The following is a 22,898-nucleotide window of genomic DNA, read 5'->3' on the forward strand; positions in this document are numbered from 1 at the left end:
CAGCGCGAGTGATGATGGATGATGCCGGTGGTTTTATGGCAGATGCAGTCAGCTTGCTCGTGAAACCTGCTCATCTGTCGCTACCCTGTGCTATTTTTCTTCATTACCCGCTTGCCTGAAGGTCGTTAAGGTTCTAGAGTATCAAATGTCGCTGTACTCCAAGCTGAGGACGACCGCCAGGTCGCTTTTTACCAAGCATTTGTTCGCGACGAATGCTGTGCTGGGCACGGGATTCATGTGCGCTGGAGACGCCTTACTGCAAAGTTATGAGATCAAGACCAAGAAACAAGCGCGTTTCGACATGGCCAGAACGAGTACGTAACTTGGAACTTGCTTATGTGTCTTTCCGGGGCCGTTTTTGTCGTCTAGTTATGCGCATGTAGTTCGCTGGTTTCGATGTCAGGGAGGATCATTTTGCATTTGGGTCGCTGAAAAGTAAGTTTCGGAAATATCGCGTCGGGTCTAGCTTGCCACAAGTTTAGTCTGCACACTTTGAAGGGTTAACTCCGTTCCTGTTAGAGCGAAATCCCTGAAAGGACGAACACATAGCATGCATGTGTGACGTGATTCGGAGCCATGCCAGTATTTTGGAAGGCCCTCACATGATCGAATGACGTTTTAGCGAACATACCCCACGAGCGTTCGGTTCGCCGTGTCAGTTACACAGCGCAGAAGTTGTAGGCTTGTAGTTAGACGGAACGAGTAAGTAAAAATAACAGTCAGTACCCAGCAGTGACAGTATTTGCAAGCTATGTCGTGGCCTCCGAGATTTTTCGCGCGCTCTGCTCTGGGCTCTTCCAAAAGCGCGCCTATCTAACAGAAAAGGCGAGCCAAGCCAGTTCTCTAAAACTCCACATGCGGCGCTTATACACCAACTCATGTTTACAAACAAACCGGAGCGCCCCTAGCGGACGCCACCGGCGCCGCGCATGCGCGGTGGATGGTGGGCAAGAAGCCCGCCGTCGCCCATAAACAAACCATTGAATTGCGTTGTTGTTGGCGTCGGTGGGAGTCCCCGTGCTCTTTTTCGCGTTGGAATTGTTGATTCTACGTCCTCCTAACAATGTCTAACTACTTGAGCGGCTTCAGCAAAACTATCGAGGCAAAACTTTGCGTGAATAATGTGACGTGCGGCGATTCATTTCACGTGGACGCCGCAGAATGGGCGCTAAAGCCTGACTCCCCCGATGAGATTCCGCTCGCTATTTTCAGTCGCGACGTTGCTCGGACTGCAAAAGCGTGGACCGTAGCTGAGATAGTGAACATCGATACTGAAAACCGCAAGTAGAAATGGGCATTACAAGTCGGTGATGGCCACTGGTAACAATGATCAACAACTTCTTGTATCTGTTTACACTTAGACGACTTACCCCAGCCAACCTTCAAAAGTGTTTTGAGGCCTGCACTTAGTTCTTATCGCAATTGCCGGGTCAACATTTGGTTTACGGGCCGCTGTCGTTTGAACGAACTGACGACAAAAAGCAGCCAAGTTTGAAAGAGCAGACGACAGTTCGAACGCACGCGCAATGGAGTACGGGCAAGAAGCACCGCGTCCCGCGTCAACAAACCATTCGAATGTCACGTTGTCGGCGTCTGTGTGAGTCTGCATACTCTTTTTCGCGTTGGAGTTGTCGATTCTACGTCCTCATCGCAATGCCTTACCACTTCAATCGCCTGAGCGAAATTATCAAGGCTCGTTACACCGCTAAACTTTCCGTGAATAATTTGAGGTGCGGCAATTCATTCGCATGAACGCTGCAGAATGGACGCCAAAACCATGATAAGATCCTTGTAGCTATTTTCGGTCGCGACGTCGCTCGTGCTGCAAAAGTGTAAAAGGTAGCGGCGATGATCGACGTCGATACTGAAAATCGGAAGCGGGAACAGACCAAGCGTAACAAGTAGGCGATGGCCACCGGTACCAATAATTAACATCTTGTATCTACTGTTTACACCGAGCCTACTTAAGTCTTTTGAGGCCTGCAATTACCTCTTATTGCAATCACTGGGTCAAAGTTTGGTCTACGGGCCGCTTTTGTTTGAACGAGCAGACGACAAAAAGCAGACAAGTTTGAAAGAGCAGACGAAAGTTCGAACGATCAGGCGGCCGTGTGAATTTGAAGACGCACTGAATCCGTGGGTGGTCCGGACAACTTGGGGGTTTTCTCTCGTTCATGTTGGAACAAAGCAAATACATCTGGCAACCACAAATTGTGGCCCGCACACGCAATCGTAGTTCGATAGCGTCTGGTTTGCCCTTTTCACGGCTGCTATCCACGTTCTTGGACGAACGGAGGGTTCAAAAACACATGAAAACTGATCTTCAAACCTTTCCAGACTCTCTTGGTAAAGCCCCCATCGCAGCATTTTGACGAGAAGGCACGTTTTTCGTCTCGTTTCTTCCAAAGGAACACAGGAATGCATGTCTGGCACGGCGACTTCTGCCCACCGCCCCAGACCGGAAGTGCGTCCGGCGCGCCACCACCGCGGCGTGACGTAGAAGAGTTGAGTTGGTGTATACACGAACTCAGCTCAGTTACGTCACGGCGTGGTGGCAGCGCGGCAGTTGCACTTCCGGTCGTGGGCTGTGGGCGGAAGTCACCATGCGGGACGTGCATTCCTGCGTTGTTTTTGAAAAAACCGGACAGGAACCTGCTTTCTTATCAAAACGCCGCAACTGGGGCCATACCAAAAGAGTCGGGAAAAGTTTGGAGGTCAGTTTTCAAGTGTTTTCCACTTGCTCGGTTTGTCCGAGAATGTGGACAGGGGCCGTAAAAAAGGAGAGCAAAACGCTGTCGAAGCACGATTGCTTCTGCGAGAAGCACTTTTGGTTGAATTCACGGATACTTGTGGTTGTCAGATTTATTTGTTTTGTTCCAACATGAATGTGGGAAAACCGCCAAGTTATACAGACCACCTGCAGACTCCGTTCAGTGCGTCTTCAAGTTCAAACTGTCATCTGCTCTTTCAAACATTTCTGCGTGTTGTTGTCTGCTCTTTCAAACGACAGTGGTCCATAGACCAAATGCGGGCCCGGTAACTGCGATAAGAAGTAAGTGCAGGCCCCAAAACTTGTTTGAAGACGTTTACGTTTGAAGGTTCGTTGGGGTAGTAGGCTGGGTTTAAACAGTAGATAGAAGGATATGTTGATAGTTGTTACCAGGGGATATCACCGACTTGTTATGCCTGATTCACTTGGCCCGATTCTGTTTGCGATTTTTAGTATCGACAGTGACCATGTCAACTGTTGTTCGTGCTTTTGCAGCTAGAGCGACGCCATGACTGAAAGTAGCGAGCAGAATCTCATCGTGCTAATCAGGCTTCAGAGTCCATTCTGCGGCATCCACGCAGAATGAATCGCCACATGCCACATTATTCATGCTAAGTTTTGGGGTGTAACTTGCCTCGTTAATTTCGCTGAGGCCACTAAAGTAGTCGGATATCGCCAGGAAGACATAGAATCAACAATTCCTACGCGAAAAAGAGCACGGGGACACACACCGACGTTGACAACATTGCCTTCCAATGGTTTGTTTATGGGTGACGGCGAGCTTCTTGCCCACAATCCATCGCGCATGCGCAACACCGGTGGCATCCGCTAGGGGCGCTCCGGTTTGTTTGTAGGCATGACTTGGTCTATAACCAAAACCAGAAAGAGAAACAGAATCATCTCAAAGCATGCTGTTAAGTGTGAGCGCGTGGCGTGAACCTTGCATTTTCACTGTTCTCGTCATCAGAATAGAGACAGGTAAATCAATCTCTTTTGATTCATAATTTTCATTCGCTGCTCTGGTCTTTGCACTGTTTCGCTGGATGACAGCTCAAAATGTAAGATTTAATGTAAATCTATATTTGTCGTCTGCAGATACCCTCAGGGCCGTCGGGACAGGCACAAAACTATTTTTGTCGTCATGCATGAGAACAGCTCTCTGAATCTGAACTTCACTTACGTGTGCGGACATTTGTTCTTCACCTTTCGTTCTTTGAAAAGATGAACCTTCAAACTTCGAACAACTTCTTCCTTGCCTGTGTGTTGCGGCGAGATGCAGAGAGCACATTCTACGCTGCTCCAAAGTTTCGTAGACTGACGATGATGGTGATGGTAATAATTGGGTCTTTCTTTGCAGAAAATATGTTCATTGTGGGAGCCTCGTTCGGCGTCTGCGGCCACAAGTGGTACTCGTTTCTTGACCGGAAGTTCCCTGGCCACAGCCTGAGGATGGTGGGTAAGAAGCTGCTGTGCGAGGCGGCGATTTGTCCACCGTTGGCCTTTATCCTCTTCATCGGCGTCGGGATGCTGAACAGCAAGCCCTTTCGGCAGAGCCTCGTGGAGTTCAAGCACAACATCCTCCTCTTCTGCATGGTTGGTGGAACCTCCGAATCGCCCTTCAACTCTGTCTGCTGGTGGTCTTCCACACTTCTGCAGGGAGGAGAGTCCCTCAATTCCTCCTTTTCATTCAAGAAAGGGGGAGACCCTCCTTCCTGCAGGGAGCAGCTCATGGGCCGGCTTTGTGGGGAGAGAACACTTTGAGAGGGAACAGGGAGAAGGAAACTGGGAACTGGATTTCTGCCCGACAAAAGACTAGTGTTCTCTGGTCCGGCCTTTAATGGGATACTAAACCGAAATTCGGAGATCACAAAACAAGGCTGGAGCGATGGGCGGGATATGCTGCAAAACCCCAAGACATCACTTGTACAGCGATGTTGTCACGAATGACAACTGATGAGGCGATGATAACTGAAGAAACTAAACGTTTAATGGGGCGAACTTGTGCCCAAAACAAAACGAGAACTGAAGATAACAACAGAGCGTCACGGGTGTCGAAGTAGGCGAAACAGCTGGATCGAATGCTGGGACGAAACTGACTCTGCTCGCCATGTGGAGTCCTTTATGTACCCTCGTGAGTTTCTGGAACATTCGCCATAGAACTTTCGGCGTGTAGAACATTCGGAACTCGATCAGACGAGAATGTTCTCGAACTTACGAGAATGCAAAGTTGAAAGAATAAATATAAGGACATTCCGCTGACTGGAATCGAACCTAGACCTTCTGCACGACAGTCAGGCGTGGTAACCATTCGGCCACGTATGCGCTTGCTCGGCGACGCTGGTGGCAATATCTCTAACGGATGGCTATAGCTTTGTAAAATAAGTGCGCGATCGAACATGGCCGACGAGGCCGACAAGACATGTGACGGCACGATTCTCTTTTCCTCTCCTCTTGGCTTTGTTTGCTTGAGCAAGTGAACCAAAGCGAGGAGAAGACAAGCGAGGTCGTTTTCCTTCATATTCAACTGTTCCAGGAGAATCGTGAAGTCACGTTGCTCGCTTGATCGCGCTTTTGTTTTCCAAAAATACGGTCATCTGTTTGAGTTATTGGTCCACTTATGATGTTTCGAAGTTTGTAGCGTCCCGTTTAACTCTTCTGTGGCCCCCTTTTTGTGCAATCCGAATTCCGGTTTAGCATCCCCATAGAGGATGGTTCACACATTTACGTTCTAGTATGCGTATCCGGTACGCCGACGGTGAAAATAGCTGCAATCTGCCACAAAGTAAACTGCATAAGTTGTACACATAGTGATGTGATGCAATTGGGCAGATATAAGTACGGAGTAAGGCAAGAAGCGCAGTGAAGCGTGCCAAAAAACATGAATGCAACGCATCCGCCATGGCGGAGAGGGGAGAGCAGAGTAATGCATTGAAGCAACCTAGTGGTAGCCACATCATGCGATTATAAGATGGCAGTGTGGGTGAAGGTGAGGGTGAAAAGGTGTACACTTCACAGAAAATGTCTTTGCCCAACTCTGACCTTCATCAACACATATGGTGCAAAGTATGCCTGCACGTTCTACAAACAGCACAGAGTGCAGCCAATCATTACAATTTTAGCTTCACTCTAAGAACATGTATCACAAGTTGAAGTTATTCCACTAATAATTAAAAATGAGTCATTAAAGTCATTGCAGGTAAAAGAAATCTTATATTTAACATTTACAAGAATTCTTTGTTTGCTGCACTCTTTTATTTATGAGATATTCAATCTCGAAAGTAAACAAAACTTTGTCTCGTGCGAAAAAAAAAAAAGTGTGAAAATGGGAAGATTTTTTTTAGATCAGCATGGATATTTTACTTTAAATATGTTTAACTACATCACTGTATGGCTTCTGAGTGTAGCTATTAGAAAGTATGTAAAACCAGTCTCCTAATGAAGGTCTTAAGGCTGTACTGTGCTGGCTAATTATATCCTTGCAGTGAAGCCTTCAATGAATGGAGGGCACAAACAGGAACCATTCTTCCTAACTTCTTAAATCTCTGCTTTCCCAGGCTGATTGGGGCTGTTTCGTGCCAGCGCAGGCAGTGAATTTCTTCTTTCTGCCACCGCGCTTCCGCTTCCTCTACGTCTCGGCGATCACCATGGTCTACGACATCTTCCTCTCATTCATCCTCCACAGGGTGCGTAATCGGGCCGACCGCTGAACTGTTTGGGGCATTAAACAAAATAACTCAATGACAGCGGAACAGGACGAGACGCACTCCGGGCGTTGTAGTTGTTGCCATGGTTGTACGATTGCTTACCCGGCCAATTGGAGTGAGGTGCCGTGGATGGTACTTCACTCCCATTGGCCGGTATCGTGATCACGTGGCATATTGGACGACGTCACTCCGATTGGTTGCCGCCATGGCTGTGTGACGTTATCGTATTGAACGTCACGCTGGAGACGTGGCCGCCGTCGTTCCGACGACCTCGTGCAACAACCATCCGTTAAATTTGGCGAAGGATGATCGTTGTTCGTGCGACAGTTTTTTCGTGACACTCCTTTGTAACATCGCGTTCGTTTCATGGAAACCAGCCCTATTGCATGTTCCGTGTTAAAAACTGTTCTGAAGCCTTCATAGATGATTATGAAAGCTGGTGATGTGCATTAATCTTTGTGCTTACCTTTCTTGGCTTAGTTATTAATTTCTTGTGATACAGTCTAAGCTTGTTGTAAAAGACCTTGATTTCGAGCAAGATTTTGGTCTGTTGTAAAAGGAGTATGTTGTAAGCAGATATGAAGTTGAGTCAATGGTGCCATAGAGGAAAACCAACCAAACTTCACAAATCGGTATGTTATATCCAAATGTCTTTTGTAACGAGCTTAGACTGTATTTGGACTCTAGAGATTAGTGCACTGTTGAAGTGTCAGACAGAGACTCAGTGTTATGTTTGAGGCTTTTTTATTGGCTCGGAAAATAGTGAAGAGCGGCAAAATTAAATCTAATAAGAATAATAGAAGGAAAGAAAGGCACTTTCTTTTGCATTATGGGGAGGGGTTTGTTTCGAAACTTTTTTCGAGAAGTGCTGAGGTCCAAGTGGACATGTCCAAAGCTTGTATCCAGTATATACATTTTTGAGTTCTACGAAGGGTGAGCTATAAAATATGACACATATGGTGCCGCAGATTTTCCCTTTAAACGAGGTGAAAGCTTTTGGCCCGAAAAACTGCATTTAGATTTCGAAACCGTGCTCGCAGCTGGGTTTTAATTTCACTCCACGAGTTAGTTTTGTGTATTCGGGCTGCACGACTACTGCTACTCCACAATAACTCACTTGTGAGTTGTGACATCCGGCCATTTGTTTCGAGCAGGAACATGTGGCTTTGTCGACAGCTGCTGAGTTTGGGCGCTCGTAACTGATTGCAGAGTCTGGCTTTTGCGGACCATATATATATCCTGCCTTTCTTAACTTATTAGGTACTAATTTATATTTTTATAAAACATGCCACAAAACTTCGTTTAAAATTGGCACGAAAATTAAAGAAGACATTTACTCAACCTCCAGATGTTGTTTGTTGTACTAACTATTAGTTCCTGGCCATCTGGAGTGTTCATTTAGCATTCATTTCTACTTCTGAAGTGGTGGGCAGAACCTTTAAACAATAGAACCCACCATCCTTTTGAAATGTAGCATCAAAAACTGCCGAATTAGTTGTGCCTCCTTTCTCCGCTGTGTTTGTGTTGGCATGTGAACCATGGCTGCTGTTGCATACTATTCTTTTTGGTTCTTTCAGGACTCCAAAGGACTACAGAAACTTACCGAATAAGGACATAGTGAGTATCTAAAGTTTGTGGCCTGCTATTTGGCACTTGCTTGCGGTTGCATGTGCAGTTTGGGCAAGCTTCTGAGTTCCTTCCTGGTAACATGGGATGCTGCCGATATATTGAGGTTTTTAGAGTTTAGAATAGGTTAGGTTTGGAAGCTATAAACCTCTCGTAGGCTCCAGTTCGACATAAGCCCTTCTGAAATACTAGCAACCTTGAATGTTGGAAACTTCTTTTGGGCAGAAATCAACGAGCTTGAACTTCCATAAATATTTGTGTTCGATGTGTATAGAACTATCACAGACGAAAGATTTGAATAGGTGAATTGAAATTTAAAGTGTAAACGTGCAATACAGTTTTGAAAAATTATTTTCGCATTCAAGTGCGTGTGGTATCAAAAACTCAAACTGGAAATTAAAAAATTAAAATCTCTCAATGTAGGAATTTTAAGACGACGTCTGAAATTTATTGAACTTGTCAGCCCAGTAGACTGAAAAGTATAAAGTCTGTGAGATTTGTGTGCTGAACAAGTCGGAGAGATCGAAGCTAGTCGGGCCATTTGTGTCGGGAACTTCCAATAGTCGGACGGCATGGAACCGGTCAACGCGAAAAATTCGGTGGTAGCTCCGCTTGCAGCACCGCACACGCTTTGCATGCGAAAGGAAGGTTGCGAAGAAAGGCAGGCGACAGATGGTTAGAAACGATGTGGAAGACATTTATTTTCACTCGAAAAGATGAAGACGACGCCACCGTAGTGGCCCCTGCTTGAAGTACGAGAAACCCCGCAGCTTCGTTTGCGTTGCGCCAAGAACTCTAGTGAAAAAAATGTATTCTTCGATTCAGAGACACACCTACGACCTAGTTGGTCAAATCATTATGCAGCTGATTTCTTAAGCGTGAGCTTTCCTTGGCTATGCGATTCTTTATTTTGGCGGCGATTCCTCGGCGTTTTTCGAGGACAGACCCGAAGCCATCGGTGGTTTCCGTCGAGATGCGGCGACAGACTTGTGACCTTTGTCTTGGGAGACGGTTACACAACTCGCGTGCAGCCGTTTTGACACATTTGACTCGTATCGTCCTGAAATCGTCGCCCGACGGAATCGGTATTTTTGTGGCGGCAGTTGAAAGACGTATAGAGGTGCGTGTGTTTACCTAGGGGGGAAAAAAAAACTTAAACGTAACGAAAAATAAGCTGTCGCCGGCACGGAGGCATCTTGCAATTCGTGGTTCCGTACGTCTGTCCAGTGTGCGGCGGGGCTGCGTCGGTTGGAAGCATTTTCTTTTTTTTTTTTGTATCGAGAGAGTGGTTCAGGGGCGTCCGCTTTCTGTCGTGGCTCTCTCTTCATCCGGGATGCGGAGGAAGCTTCGTGGAGGTGAAGTTCCCGGTTTTGGGTGACGATGGAGGAAGGACAATGCTGCTCCTACTTGTTGTCGATGTCCTGCGTTGAAACAGAACGAGCGTGTGGGAGGGGGGGGGGGGGAGGGTTTCTACCCCGATTCCTCGTGACACTTGGATATATCGACGAATTTCATCGCGAAACGCTTTGTAAAGGCTGGTTCAGACATTTTCGTTTGAGTGTCAGTGACGGCGTTAAGACTCCTCGCGTTCCACTACGACGCGTTGCTCACGTCTGCCAAGCCGAGCCGCCCACTCACAGTGCTCAGTAGTCATCGTCGTACTTGACGGAGCTCTGTTGCTGCTGCTGCGCCGTGGAGGGGGATCCACCCTGGCGGTAGAGGTAGGACGGCGTGGCGTCGGCGGCGGGTCGGGCCTGGGCCGGGATGGTGTAGACGCGGGTCGGGGGAAGGCCCCCGAAGTTTCCCGATCCGCGGCTGGGCTGCGCGCCTCCGAACTGGGCGGGCGAGGAGGCCGGCTGCTGCGACGGGGCCTGCGTCGAATCGGGGAGCGCGCGATTACGAGAATGCGGCAGCTGCAAAACCCCTCGCGGAGGATGGAGCTCTTCCGTTGGTGCATCGACCCTTTAGAAGGACCAGGGTTCTTTATATTACCGCGTCGTTTCATTCAATATCATCCGAGCATTTCATTTTAATTCTGCGGTCGCTGACGGGATGAGAACAGCAAGGTGTCTCTTTCGGATGTCCGGCCTCCAGCACATTGCCTTCTGCTGTGCTCTGGCACCACATGCATGCTCCCACAAGATGCCCAAGTGTCATCGAAGGTAGGAAGCTCTTGCTGGAGGTGGGGCAACCGAAACGTCTCCCTGCGCTTCGCAACCTGCCAGTAACTACAGACAGTGTCGCAAATAAACATAAGACCTGTCGAGAGTTGTCGATCGAATGCCAGAGGGACAAAGATGAGGTGAGACGTTCTCAATGGGAGGATTCCAGTAGGTGTGAATGGGGAACGATACACTATGTCGCAAAAACAGCAAAACCTCGGGTCTAGTTACACGCGGATCGGAGGTGTCCCAGGGGTGCCCGCCAGACGGCGTGCCAGTGTGTTAAGTGGTGCGCCCAAATGGAGCGTTAGGCTTGCCTGTGCGGTGTAGGAGGGCGGCTGCGGCTGGTACTGCTGGAAGCCGGCGGGGGGACCCCTGGGGGCCTGCTCCGGCCTGAACCTCTGTCTGGGCTGGGGCTGGGGCTGCTGGCGGGGCTCCTGGTACTGTTGTTGCTGCGGGGCCTGGGGCTGGGGCTGGCCCCCGGAGGGCACCGTGAAGGGGTCTCCCAGCACGTAGCCGTCGGGGTAGTAGCGCTGGGCGTACTGCACCGTGTTGTTGGGGCCCCGGGACTCGAGCTCCTGGCGAGGGATGGAGAGAGCCCATTGGACGGCGGTAGCCATGGGGCTAGCCCCTCCCTCGTCCCCGCGCTTTCATTGAAGCGTGAAATACATTTTAACGGAGACTGCCGATTTCCAAATTTTGTCCGTCCGTGCATCTCCCTCTAAGGTCAGTGAGGAGATCAAAATCAAGTAACCCATACACCACTTTGGTCTTCATGCTGATTTTTGCGAAAAGATTAATGTCAAGTAACACGCGCCTTCCTCGCTAAATTTAGCGGGAAAATTGACGTTACGTGACCTACACACTATTTCGTTTTCCCCGTTAAAATTGGCGGGAAAGTGGATATCAGCAGGGAAATTGATGAAAGTATTTATAAATACCGTTTAGCTCCTTTTGGAGGTTGCAGCAGGAGGGGTTGGTACAATTTACCGTGCAAGAAGTTTTACAATTTGAATGTTTGTGAGAAACATAGAAACTTTCCGATACGGGTATACGTTGCACGGGCCGTTGCACCTTGTGACATAATTAGCTTTAGCATCTCCCGCACCTGCTGTGCTTTGCTGACGTCTGTATCGCTACTCATCTTGTCTTTGTATGTTACAGTACCGGATTTTAAATCTGGCTGTAACAAAATGATATGTACCTTTTTGCTCTTATTATAGTGCTTCTTATGAGCTCAATCTCAGTGTTAAGACAATAATCAGATGTACACTTTTTTTTTTTTTTTTCAGTTTTCTTCAATGGCATCATCTGTTTTCTCACCTGTGGACGCACCTTACGCCAAAAGTCACAACGCCTTGTGTTTTGTAAATAGTAATAAAGTAGGAAATGTTTTCAAGTTTTCTCAAATTTTGCTAACTGGGCCATTTCGTCACTCGCTGGCAAGAACGGCTGATGTCAGGGTTTTTGCTTGGACTCTGGTTAATTGCATACCGCAAACCGAAGAAATCATGAACTCATATAATGTTGCTTTTTTTCAGATTTTAATCTTATATACAATGTAAGGAATTTAACTTAAAGTTTCTCGCGATAGGTGGCTGGGAATAGGAACTTTGATGCAATCTCCGAGACAGCACTCCTACCTCTAACGCACCCCCTGGTTGCTAGAACACAACATTTTGAAGCCAAGCTATGTCAGGTTCACGGATTTCCCGTCCCCTGTGTTCGATGGGGACCAGACATTCATTTTATTGCTATTAATCATTTCCCACTCGAGGGTTCTCAATAACTGCGAACCTACCCATACGCTAACATCCGAGTGCTTGGCTTAGAAGTGTCCTCTGAGCACCGTCACTTCCAACAGGTACCGGTCTGAGCACACGCTGTGTCTAAGGAACTAGTTGCAAAGAACTGTCAGTAACTCTGTTAGTTCTTGATCGCTGCGAAACTGCAAATGCTAATGTCAAAGTGGAAATGTGGCGTCCGGCCTCACCTTGTGGAGGTAGTCGTTGACAAAGAAGAACTTCTCAGCCGTGTTGCAGATGTCCTGGCTCGCGGGGACGCAGTTGAGGTGCACCTGGTGGAAGACGGTGCCCTCGGGGCACATCCAAGAGTGCTTGGCTCCAGCCACGCAATAGTGGAACACCTGGCAGTCGACGGAGTTGTCCGAGTAGTAGCCGTCAGTCTTGCCCGAGCAGGTGAAAGTGGACTTCTCCAGAAGTAGGGTCAGCGGGTTGGGCTTCTGCTCCTCCTCCTCCTCCTCGCTCTGCGTCTGCAATGTGGATGTCCAGACAGGTCACGATGGGACAAGTCACGATCAGACAAATCTGGACAAGCCACGATCAGACAAATCTGGACAAGCTACGATCAGACAAATCTGGACACGCCGACAGCATGGCTGATGCTGTTGGTTTACTCTGCATCTGCAAGGTACTCTTTTACCCAGATGACTTGCGGTGCTATGTGGGATGAATTTCGTTAATCGTGCACCTGCGAGGGGACCATTCTGATGACGGCATTCGTTCACCTGAACGATTTTGATTTTTTTCGGGTCTAGGACATGACTGGACTACTGTTCGCTGGTCTCGAGTCATTATCTCCAACAGTGAGGGAAATGATGTTGCTCACTGAGGAGTTTGGGACAAACTGAACTTTTGGTTAGAGCCACATAAGTAGCTAAGAAATTGCTTGGCATCAGGAAATGTTGTCATGCCTGCACCTATGCATTCTTGGCCCGTACTAAGCCAAGATAGTAAGAAGATATATATATAGCATGCCATTTTTTTTTTTACATTAAAAAATGTCTAAAAAAAGTTTTTTTTTTTTTTTATCAGTTTGGTTGGGACCACGGTTGGGACACGCATGTCATAAAATAAATCGCGAGACGCGATTTAGTCGGCAGTCACCTCCTTTCCACTTGTTTTCTTTCGACATTTCGGGCGCGTGGAGGAGAGGTGGAGCGTCTTCGCCTTCACGACCGAGATAGTCATTCCGGAATGACCCGTGACGTCATGGACTTCGCGCGCAGAATTTCAAATGAATCTCTCGCCGTCAATATTGCTCTAAATTTTTTTTTTTTTGCATAAAATTTATTTTTTGACACGCATGTCCCAATCAAACTGTTTAAAAGTAGCATAAAGCGATTCTTACTAATCTTCTTTTGCGCCATTTTGCGCCAGACGCATTTGTCTGCGCCATCCTGCGCCATGTTTCGGAAACTGCGCCACAGTCAATACCTCGCGCCATTATGCACCAAATTGGAAAACGCGCGCCAAAAAAATTGTATTTTGTCTTGGTTTCGGTTTCTATCGACTCGATTGGCAACAATGATCGCGTTTAGCTTGGTCGGCCTTGCAATCTTTTTTTTCTCTTTATTCTCCCTGTGTATCCCGAGTAGGAAGTGTGCGAAAAAAACTCGGGGTTCGGATTCCAAGCGCTACACCATCTGCCTCTGGATTGTTATTCTTCAACCATAAGCGGTTAAACAAGTCGGTCGAGGTAAGGTCGAGTCGTTAAGCGTCAGATTGCCTGAGGCTCCGAAGCCCGGGATCCGGACGTCAGTCAGTTGAAAACAAATGAGCAAAAGATTCCTTTGAGCACTTCATCGTTAGAAGTTGGAACCGCATTCCTGCAAGATAAATCGTGATTTGATAGATCTGAAACGCAGTCCGATCCGAAACCTTGCCGGCCAGCAGCTCTCACGCGAGCGGTAGATCTGCTCGGCATACGTTAACCTTGCTCCTGCTTATCGCTTTCAATACGATAACTCCGTTAATCGTAGTCCGCTGCTTCGATATTGAGTTGCACAATAGGATAAACTCGAATTTTGTTGCGATATTGAGTTGCGCAATATGAGAAACTCGAAATTTGTTTCCCTGTTCTTCCGCGCAACTGCACGTTCGTTGCTTACGCACGTCACGTGGTTCGCATATAAAATCACTCTGTCGAGGACGTGTGGACTGTGCGATAAGCGGTGCTGGTTTGCATTTTGAGCAGCTGAAAGCCACTCAGAAAATATCAAGGCTCACAGAGTTCCAAGTTTTCGGATCTGTTACACTGTTATCCCATCTGCCTAGGTCCCTAACCACTCATGTTTATCTGGGCTGCTAAGCACAACTGAAATTGCTCCCGTGCTTGTCTAAGACACAAGCTGGAGTGCAATGAAAACTGATCTAAGCTGCTCCTAGCCTGCTCCAGAGTGTAGTTTTAGCTGCTCCCAACCTGCTCCAAAACAGCTGTTTTAGCTGCTCCCGTGGCTGCTCCCAAGCACATTTCATGAGTTCCACCCCTGAAGAAAGTAAATTACACAACGTAAGTTTTCAATACCGAACCGATAGAATTAAAAAAAAAAAAAGTTATAATAGTCCCGTCACACTTGTTCTAGAGGAACGCGTTTCACATTTTGCAATACTATGCTGCGGAGAAGCACAAACGCATTGCATTGCAGATAACGGGCAGTGTAAGGTGAGTGCCTTGTCTTGTAGGTGGCATTGGGGAGTTTTAGTGTAGGTATTGGGTACCTGCTGGCGGTTGTCCTGTTGCTGTGGCCTCTGCTGCTGCTGCTGCGGCCTGGCGAGGCCCCCGCCGAAAGACTGGACCGTCTGCCTCCGGGGCTGCGCCTGCTGCTGGGGCTGGTAGGCGTTGGGGTCGTAGCCCTGCTGGGGCGGGGCCGACACCTGGGGCCTGAAGGACTGCGCCTGGGGCTGCTGCTGCTGGTAGCCCTCGTAGGGCGCCGCCGAGGATCCCCTAGAGCCTCCAGGCTGGTACTGCACCTGCCGCTTGGGCTGTGTTCGCCCAAGAATCCCATTCGGTTGATGACTCGCGTTTTGGAGGACTGCTTGTACATTGTCTATTTCGCAGCCACGAAAGTATTAATGTCTTTTCGAAAGCTTGGTACTGTCTGGGTTTGCAGTAATTCCATCTCGCGGTCAAGAGGACCGGTACGTCGAAGCATGCCAGTGATAGTTTTCTGACTCTGATTTCCCGAGACGTCTATGAGAACTGCTCTTGAGGTCGATGTATCTTTGAAGTTGAGGAGCCGATGGTGTTACCTTGTAGGCCGACGCCGTGGCCAAGGTCGCGATGACCGCGATCGCCAGGATCGTGAGTCTCATGTTGGCCGCACCTGTAAAAGAAAAAAAAAAAGGGGGGTTATTTATAAAAAAAAAAAAAATCGTTTGCTGAAAAAATCGTTTTTTTTTTATTCTTGTGGTGATTTAAACGAAAGCAAGAAATCTACACGAAGCGCTGGTGCATTTTTTTTTAAACAAAAGATTTGCCAAAATGTTGCGGTCGTACATAAGACGAGGAGCAGAAGATATGCTTTCCATATAACAAAGACAAAGTAGAAATTAAAAAAAAAAAAAAAAATTACCCCATGGTAGAACACTTGCTTTCAGAAAGTTTAGCTGAAAGAAACGACTTCGTACATTTCTGTAATATCCTGAAAGATAAGGGCAAGGACCCAAAAAGCTTTATTTCCGCTGTGAAATTTAGAGAGAATGCTCACTTATAGTGATGTCATCGTCATATCGGTCCATGTTGTGAACAGTACAGTTCTCCAACATGTTGCGTGATCGTGGAAACAACTAAAACTTGCAGCGCAAACATACGGCACAGAATAGAAGACGCAATCGCTGATTTTGATCTCCCTTTTCTGTCCCGTCTGTTTGCGCTGTACGTTTTAGCCGTCATGCCTAACCAACATGCCCAAGCTTCCATTTTGAACGTGGAAACAAGTTCGTGCGCCTCGCTCGGATGACGTCAAGTTTACGAGTTGAGGACGCTGTTCAATCCCATTCGCGATCGCGCCCTTTTGTATTGCTGTATGGTAGAGCACGCTTCGTGTAAAAATGCAGAAGGAAGCTGTCTAAGAAACATGTCCCGACCCTGAATTTCCTTTTCTTTCTTTTATTACATGTTTGTATTTTTGTCAAATAAAAGAGTAAAGAGCAGCCGCCTCGCTTAGAGGTCATCGATACGCTAACCCTAACCTATCAAGCGCGGTCCTTCCTCCAAAGCGATGTCGTCTGCTTTTCCTTTTCGACCTCCGATAGTGTTTCGATTTCAGCGTTTCCTGGTATCAAATAACGCAGCAAAAGACGTCAGAAAGTGATGTTTCGCCACTGTTTTGGTCACGGTTGAAGCTCGAAGCACGCATAAGAGAGAGAGAGAGAGGGGGGTTCTGTTTGTTTTGGCATAGTTTTAGCACGCTCTATTTTTTCCTGGGGCGATCGCCCAACCAGCCCTCCAATCCAGAACAGCAGACCTGTCTTCGAGACTTTACCGTTTTTGGGTTAGTTCGTTTGACGGTTGACAGCGCCCCGCTTTTTTTTTTTTTTTTTTTTGAACTACGAAGATCATGGCTGAGTTAAGGCATCCTGTGAACGCTTCGGTGAACATCCATGTTTCCCTGCGCATATTTTGGTGTGGCTTTTTAAGTTTTTAACATCGTTTGGTTGCGATTTATGGTGTTTTTCGGGTGAGTTCACGAACAAAATGTCTTGTTGTTGCCGACATTTTTTTTTTTTTTTAAGTTTTGGCTTAAATATTTTGTTTGTAAAATGTCTAAAACTACAAAAAAAAAACGTTTACTATGTAAAACGGACGTAAACACTTGCAAATGAACGCCTTGGAAGCAGGCGTTGATTTTGAATGTGTTTTGCAAGCATATATACACTTTTGCAAGTCCGTCTCAGGCGCCGCCATCTTGTTCAGTGGGGTGCGCTGGACGCGGCCATAATCCGATTACGACGCCTTAGCAAGGCTTTTTAATCTTTATCTGAGATCGCTTCAAACGACTTTCCGTTTTCAAAAAAGAAAAAAAAAAAAAAGTTAAAACAGTCTGCGGCAGCGCGAAACAATATCGCCGGAGACATCGTACATTTAAAGCTCAGGAAGCCGCATTTTTGAGTCACCAATACTGGCGATTTTCATCGTGTGTTTTGGAAACCACTTTCACGGTTTTGTCTTTTGACCGCCAGGTGCTCTGACTACCTGGTTCGCTTTAAAGGGATACTGAACCAAAGAATTTAGTGCCCATAATAAGTGGCGCACGTTCTTTCCACCAGCCAGCAGCCGCCGGTGTGCGCGAGCACACGCAACAAAAATGACGTCACAGACCTCCATTCGCGGTTGAGATGACAGTGAAGTGCTTGGGCTTCGGACTAAAGGAGAATAAAGACAAGCTTTTCATCTCTACAAGTGAAAGCTACGTGCTTGTTAGACCAATTCATCGCTTACCTTTTACACTAGGCACCACTGTGTAGATGAAAAACTTGTCTTTATTCTCCTTTGGTCCGAAGCCCATACATTTCACTGTCATCTCAACCACGAATGGAGGTCTGTGACGTCATTTTTGTTGCGTGTGCTCGCGCACACCGGCGGCTGCTGGCTCGTGGAAAGAACGTGCGCCACTTATTATGGACACCAAATTCCTTGGTTCAGTATCCCTTTAAGGGTCTGGAGAACCAACCTGCCGCAACAGGTTTCTGTTGTAGCCGCTAGGTGCCGTACTGGCGACTCCAGCTGGAGTCGCCAGTACAGCCAGTACTCCGTTCAACCCCAAGCTGACAATGCAGTGGAAAATACGTGCTTGTTGGACCCATCGTACGTTCATCTATCGCTCCCGTCCGATTCATGTGTACTTGCTCTTTGGTGCGGTTGTGAAAGCCCCTGAGAACTGGTAAAGCTCTGGCTATATTTTGGATGCTCAACGCCGATCCTCTTTAGAGATCACCTTCCATGTCATTCATATTTTTTCCTTTGTACCATTCCAGCGTGTCTGTGGCCTTTTAAATAAAGTTGATCGTTCGCAACAGCTGTAACTTACTGCTTCTTAAAGACCGTTAGAACCTCTTAAAAAACAAAACAAACTTGTATCGCACATAATGGCTTTAGTTGCTGTGCCACTAAACTTGCAATCATCATCATCATAATAATCATTCCACCTGCAGAATGCGAGGTCAGGTGATGGAAGGGAGGCAATGGATCGTTCCGGCGAACGCGTAGCTCTCATCGCACTGTCAAATTGAGGGTGAACGAAGCATAGCAATAGCAGGTAGTAGACAACGCACGGTACATCGGGAGGGAACATCTGCTCGGGCAAACGTAACCGGCATGCGCGTGAAAAAAACGAACAAACAAAAACGGAAGCCCACGTAACCGACCTTGATGTCCAACGATATCGCAGCGCATATTTGCCGAAGGACTTCACGTCTAGTTTCGTGTTGGCCCAGCGGCGTTGCTCCCGACCGAGAACTAGCTCCGTCGTTCCCCTTCGTGACAGAGTATCGAGGTTGCCGGAGCGGAGTTGGAGGGAGGCCTTTTAACTCGTGGGCGCGGTGTTTGCTCGACTCGGTCTCCCATGCAGTCCGGCCCGCTATAATGGCGTCTGCGCGCTGTGACGTAATAATAGCAGACAGGGTTGCACGCGCGTTGCTCGCACCCCTTTCTTTCTTGACCACGATGCTGTTTGGCAGTTGTGGCTCAGGGGGCCGTTTGTCGACAATGGGTTTTCCGTGACTCTTTCGACTGTGTTTTCTCTGAGGTCCGCGCCCGTTTGTTTGCCCTTTGTCGCGCGTTTGCGTCGTCCATTTACGGGCGAAGGGAATGTGCTTTGGCTCCAACTCTCGATCGGTGGAGGGACCCTCCCTTTTTGGAAATTGTTTGGCTCCGTGCAAGGATATGAATCGTCGGGTTGTGGTCTCCGTGTTAGTATGGGAGTTTCACCAACTGCACTGCGTTTCATCCGTATGCTCTATAGACCACCTCGCTGTTGACGAGCAGGTCATCGCGCCGTGCCTACAGCAGCGCCACCGCCACATCGTGACGTCACAACCACCGTTGCACGTAACGTCCTCGCCCCATTCTGGTGACTGTTTCGGTCCATTCCTACCTGTTGTTGCCGAGAAAAACGACTCTGGTGTTGTGAAGTGTATGTTGCGGGAGGTACGCGCTCAGCATCAGGGTCACCCCAATGGCTGCTGATGTGACGCCAAGTGCAAGCCATGTATACTCATTAGACATCAGTTCTCTCCAAAAGTGCCATGGAGTAGAACATGAAACAAAAAATATGTCTGTCAAGTCCAAGACAATTGGTCCCTGAGACACCAAGGTCAGCCGAAAGGCGGGCCCTACCAAAAAGCAAAACTGCAAAAAAAAAAAAAAAAAAAAGGACACGTAAAACAATACATTAGGCCACATCGACCAGACAGGTAATTAACCAAATATCACGATACCTTTTATACAGATTGTTTGGTCAGATTTGATGCATACGCAATTTCCCAAGCGCAATAAAACATCTATACCGCTGAAGAAGGTTATTAAACCTCGTAGTTGCGTAAGCAAATTACAACGTCCCACAGCCCAAAGGACTGTGTTTACCACGTCCCTAGATGCGCTTTATAAAGTCGATTATTCCGAAGCAAGAGAAAAATGCCTGCGTCAAAGGACAATTGTTTGCTACGTAAAGGTGTACAGGCGGCCCGGAAGGCATGCACTCTCGGTTTCGGCTTGCGGACATTGCCAATCTCCTCCATCTTCCACCTGGTCGGTTCCTACAAGACCGGATCGGTCGTTAGCAGGCCCCAGGCCGTATGCCGTCGTCCACATCCTTCTACCTTGTAGACGCCCATTAAGCCCGCTTGCGGAGCGACCTTCTGCAGGTGTGGTCCGCGGCTGGCGAGTTTCTGGTCCAAGTGCGGACATTAACGCCCCCCGTTACCGCCAAATCGTGGTCACTTTTCCTTCTCGCTTCCTTTTCCTTGCTCTGGCGCCGGAATTTCCACGTCATGGCCGGCGTTAGAGTAACTGGATATGCTTCGGTTGCTCGGCGTTTTATCTACGGTCTGTTCCTCCCAGTCCTTGCTGACGCGTCCGAATGGATCATGCTCATTTGTGGCTGGAAGGGTGGCTCGATAGCCGCCTTATTGCTGCCTAGATTGACGTTGTGAATTGATTTACCGACTGCTTACTATGTTATTCAAACTTTGTAATTCTGGTCAAGGATCTTTGGTCACGTTGGTCAAGGATCCTTGGTGTGCTTGGTTAAGGATCCTTGGTATCCTTGGTCAAGGATATTTTGTCCTTGGTTCAGGATCTTTGGTGTTGCCTTGGTCAAGGGTCCTTGGTGCCCTTGATCAGAAATCCTTGATGTCCTTGGTCAAGAGTCCTTGGTGCACTTGGTCAAGGATTCTTGGTGTGCTTGGTCAATGATCCTTAATGTCTTGGTTAAGAATACTTCGCGTTAATGTTTGGTCAAGTATCCTTAGTGTGGTCTTGGTCAGCGAATCTTGGTGTCTTTGGTCAAGGATCATTGATGCTCTTGTTTAACGTTTCTTGGTGTTGTTTTGGTCAACGATTTTCGGTGTCATTATAGGCAAGGATCCTTGGTGTCCTTGGTCAAGAACCCTTGGTGTTGTCTTGGCCAATGGTTTGGTTGTTGATTCTTGGTTTAGGACACGTGGTTCCTTTAATCAAGGATCCTCCGTGTCCTTGATTAAGTTTTCCCGGTGTTGTCTTGGTCAAGAATCATTGGTGGTCTTCGTCAACGATTCGTGATGTTCTTGGTTAAGGACCCTTGCTGTCCTTGGTCGAAAGTCCTTGGCGTTCTTGGTCAAGGATTCTTGGTGTTCTCAACCAATGATCTTGGTTACTTTATTAAAAGGGTCTGTGGCCTCCTTGGTCAAGAATCTTTGGTGTATACCTTGGTCAACAATTATTGGTGTTCTTTGTCAAAGACCTTTGGTGTCCTTTATCAAGCAACCTTATTGTCCTTGGTAAAGGGTCCTTGGTCAAAGGTCATTGGTGTCCTTGATCAAGGATCCGTGGTGCTGTTTTGATAAATGATTGTTGGTGTCCTTGGTTAAGTAACCTTGATCTCCCCGGTCAAGGATCAGCCAGCACCACGGTGGATGGTATATCGGTGGGGCACCCGCCCTGTGAACTGTAGCGCAGACGAAGTTCTAGATGGTAACTTAAGACATTGCAATTCGATAAAGTAATGACTACGCGAAAATGAAAAAAAAAAAAAAAAAACGCAGAGCCGCGCGTACCTGACTTCCTGGCCGGTGCCGCACATAGTATGAGTGTCCAGCATTAATATTAACTAGGCGCCGCCGTCACTCTGCCAAACAGCATCATATACCGTCATGATCTTGCACTTTCGGGGTGGTAACAAATTCCACAGCGCCACCAGTAAGCATCATGCCACACCGTTGTTTGCTGCACGCCAGCTAGGACGCTTCGGTAGTTTTCCGCACTATTGGTGCGGTTGCTAGATTGCTGCAGCGCTGAGCAGCTTGTATCGTGAAGCTTTAAGGCCCGTAGTGGAAAGACAATGTGGGCATGTGCTATGACACCTAACACCCAGTAGCGAAATACCGCTAAATCAAGGTCCGGATGAATGATGAAGTTGCACGAACGGGAGTGTTCATGTGGGCGAATTTCCCTGCTCGCGTGGAAACAAGGCAGATTGAGACCCAGCTGGGTCTTTGTCCTTCCTGGAATATAAAACCGCCTGCGTTCAAAACTTTCAAAATTACAGGTTTTTTTTTATTTTTTTTTTTTTTTTTTGTAATTGGAAGTATTAGTGTGATTTTGATATGGCTGGCCCATCGTGTTCGGGTTTTATATTTTTTAAGAATCGGGGGACCGGGAGAGGGCGGGGGGGAGGGGGGGGGGGAGGGTTAAAATTTGGGCGTATTGTTTCAAGCTGGTAATCAAAGAAAAATCGGGTTGAAAAAACGTCGTCCTGTCTATTTTCCGTCTCTTCTACGTTTTGATGTTTCTTCTCTACCCAGTCTCGGGTTAATTCAACATGGTTATATTCACCAGCTCGCCTGCCCCCCCCCCCCCCCCCCCCCCCCCCCCCCAACCATTACCATATTTTCTCTTTCATTCAAAGAAATATTACGAAATTCGGGAGTTTTAGGTTATATTTATGCATATATTTATACATACATATTTATGCGTAACTAACAATAAAGAGCAGTAACCAATTTTTGTTACACGTTTTTTTTTCTTCCTTTTTTTACATTGAAGTCAAAGTAGACAATTTGGAACATGGTATAAAAGCTCACCTCGACTTTTCCCATTTTCATAAACTGTTGTTGCATACGTAATTATTTGCATGCGCAGTATCTCTGTCTCCATCCTAGACCTGTCCGGTCTCAAAATCACAGCTTGCGCAATACATTTTCAATTCACAACAATATCGCTTCAATTCGACAGGACCAAAATATCAGCTAGGTGATACCCATCCAATCTCACTCTCAATCTTTCTTAATCTTCTTGTTTCACTGTTATATTTTCTTGCGCTTATTGTAAGAAAGAGAAGGGCAAAAAATACTTCACAGTGGGCACAAAAGCGGCAGTTGGAGGCCTGACATATGTCACTGAAGTTCACTGAAGCCGACGGAAGCGTTTTCGAGGTACACACTCCTTGCTTCCTAGAAAATATTTTCCGAACAGAGTCATTTAGGAAACGGTGAAATTCAGTTTCCAAATTAAAGGGGGAAAAAAATGCTCGGGTAGTAAGCATGGGGAAATATCGGGTTTTCCCAGAAAACGAAGGACCCCAGAATCGGTGTACCTAGGGGTACTGATTCTGGGGTCCTTCGCTAGCGGAAACATGTA

The 22,898-nt window shown here is 47.3% G+C and overlaps 2 protein-coding genes across 3 annotated transcripts in view; one reads left to right on the forward strand and one right to left on the reverse strand.

Annotated features, from left to right (window-relative positions):
• Window positions 1–12,316, forward strand: LOC8034406 (mpv17-like protein 2). 2 transcript variants are annotated; one of them, XM_029974869.3, is made up of 5 exons: window positions 1–314; window positions 4,128–4,363; window positions 6,325–6,453; window positions 8,052–8,091; window positions 11,555–11,668. In XM_029974869.3, the coding sequence occupies exons 1-4, from the start codon at window positions 146–148 to the stop codon at window positions 8,082–8,084; spliced, it is 567 nt and encodes a 188-aa protein (XP_029830729.2). In that variant the 5' UTR covers window positions 1–145; the 3' UTR covers window positions 8,085–8,091; window positions 11,555–11,668. The 2 variants fall into 2 exon arrangements, with proteins under 2 accessions (XP_029830729.2, XP_002409185.3); XM_002409141.5 differs by lacking the exon at window positions 11,555–11,668 and adding an exon at window positions 12,294–12,316 and having other exon boundaries at window positions 9–314.
• The window catches only part of LOC8034411 (probable serine/threonine-protein kinase fhkB), a 24,312-nt gene continuing 10,190 nt past the window's right edge, over window positions 8,777–22,898 (reverse strand). Inside the window, exons 2-7 of the mRNA XM_029974867.3 lie at window positions 15,314–15,387; window positions 14,783–15,046; window positions 12,256–12,534; window positions 10,580–10,840; window positions 9,739–9,971; window positions 8,777–9,521 (exon numbers count right to left, since the gene is read on the reverse strand). Coding sequence (XP_029830727.2) covers window positions 9,744–9,971; window positions 10,580–10,840; window positions 12,256–12,534; window positions 14,783–15,046; window positions 15,314–15,376 — 1,095 coding nt within the window. The 5' untranslated portion in view covers window positions 15,377–15,387 and the 3' untranslated portion in view covers window positions 8,777–9,521; window positions 9,739–9,743. The remainder of the gene's footprint in view (window positions 9,522–9,738; window positions 9,972–10,579; window positions 10,841–12,255; window positions 12,535–14,782; window positions 15,047–15,313; window positions 15,388–22,898) is intronic.

Source organism: Ixodes scapularis, unplaced genomic scaffold (assembly GCF_016920785.2).
Source record: "Ixodes scapularis isolate PalLabHiFi unplaced genomic scaffold, ASM1692078v2 PGA_scaffold12__126_contigs__length_90152505, whole genome shotgun sequence".
In the NCBI taxonomy this organism is placed as follows: Eukaryota; Metazoa; Arthropoda; class Arachnida; order Ixodida; family Ixodidae; genus Ixodes; species Ixodes scapularis.

Bases quoted from the DNA above. Each gene is read 5' to 3' on its own strand.
- LOC8034406 (XM_029974869.3), top strand. From the start codon at position 146: ATGTCGCTGTACTCCAAGCTGAGGACGACCGCCAGGTCGCTTTTTACC. The intron at 315-4,127 runs GTACGTAACTTG...CTTTCTTTGCAG, and splicing joins TTTCGACATGGCCAGAACGA to AAAATATGTTCATTGTGGGA. The intron at 4,364-6,324 runs GTTGGTGGAACC...CTGCTTTCCCAG, and splicing joins ACATCCTCCTCTTCTGCATG to GCTGATTGGGGCTGTTTCGT.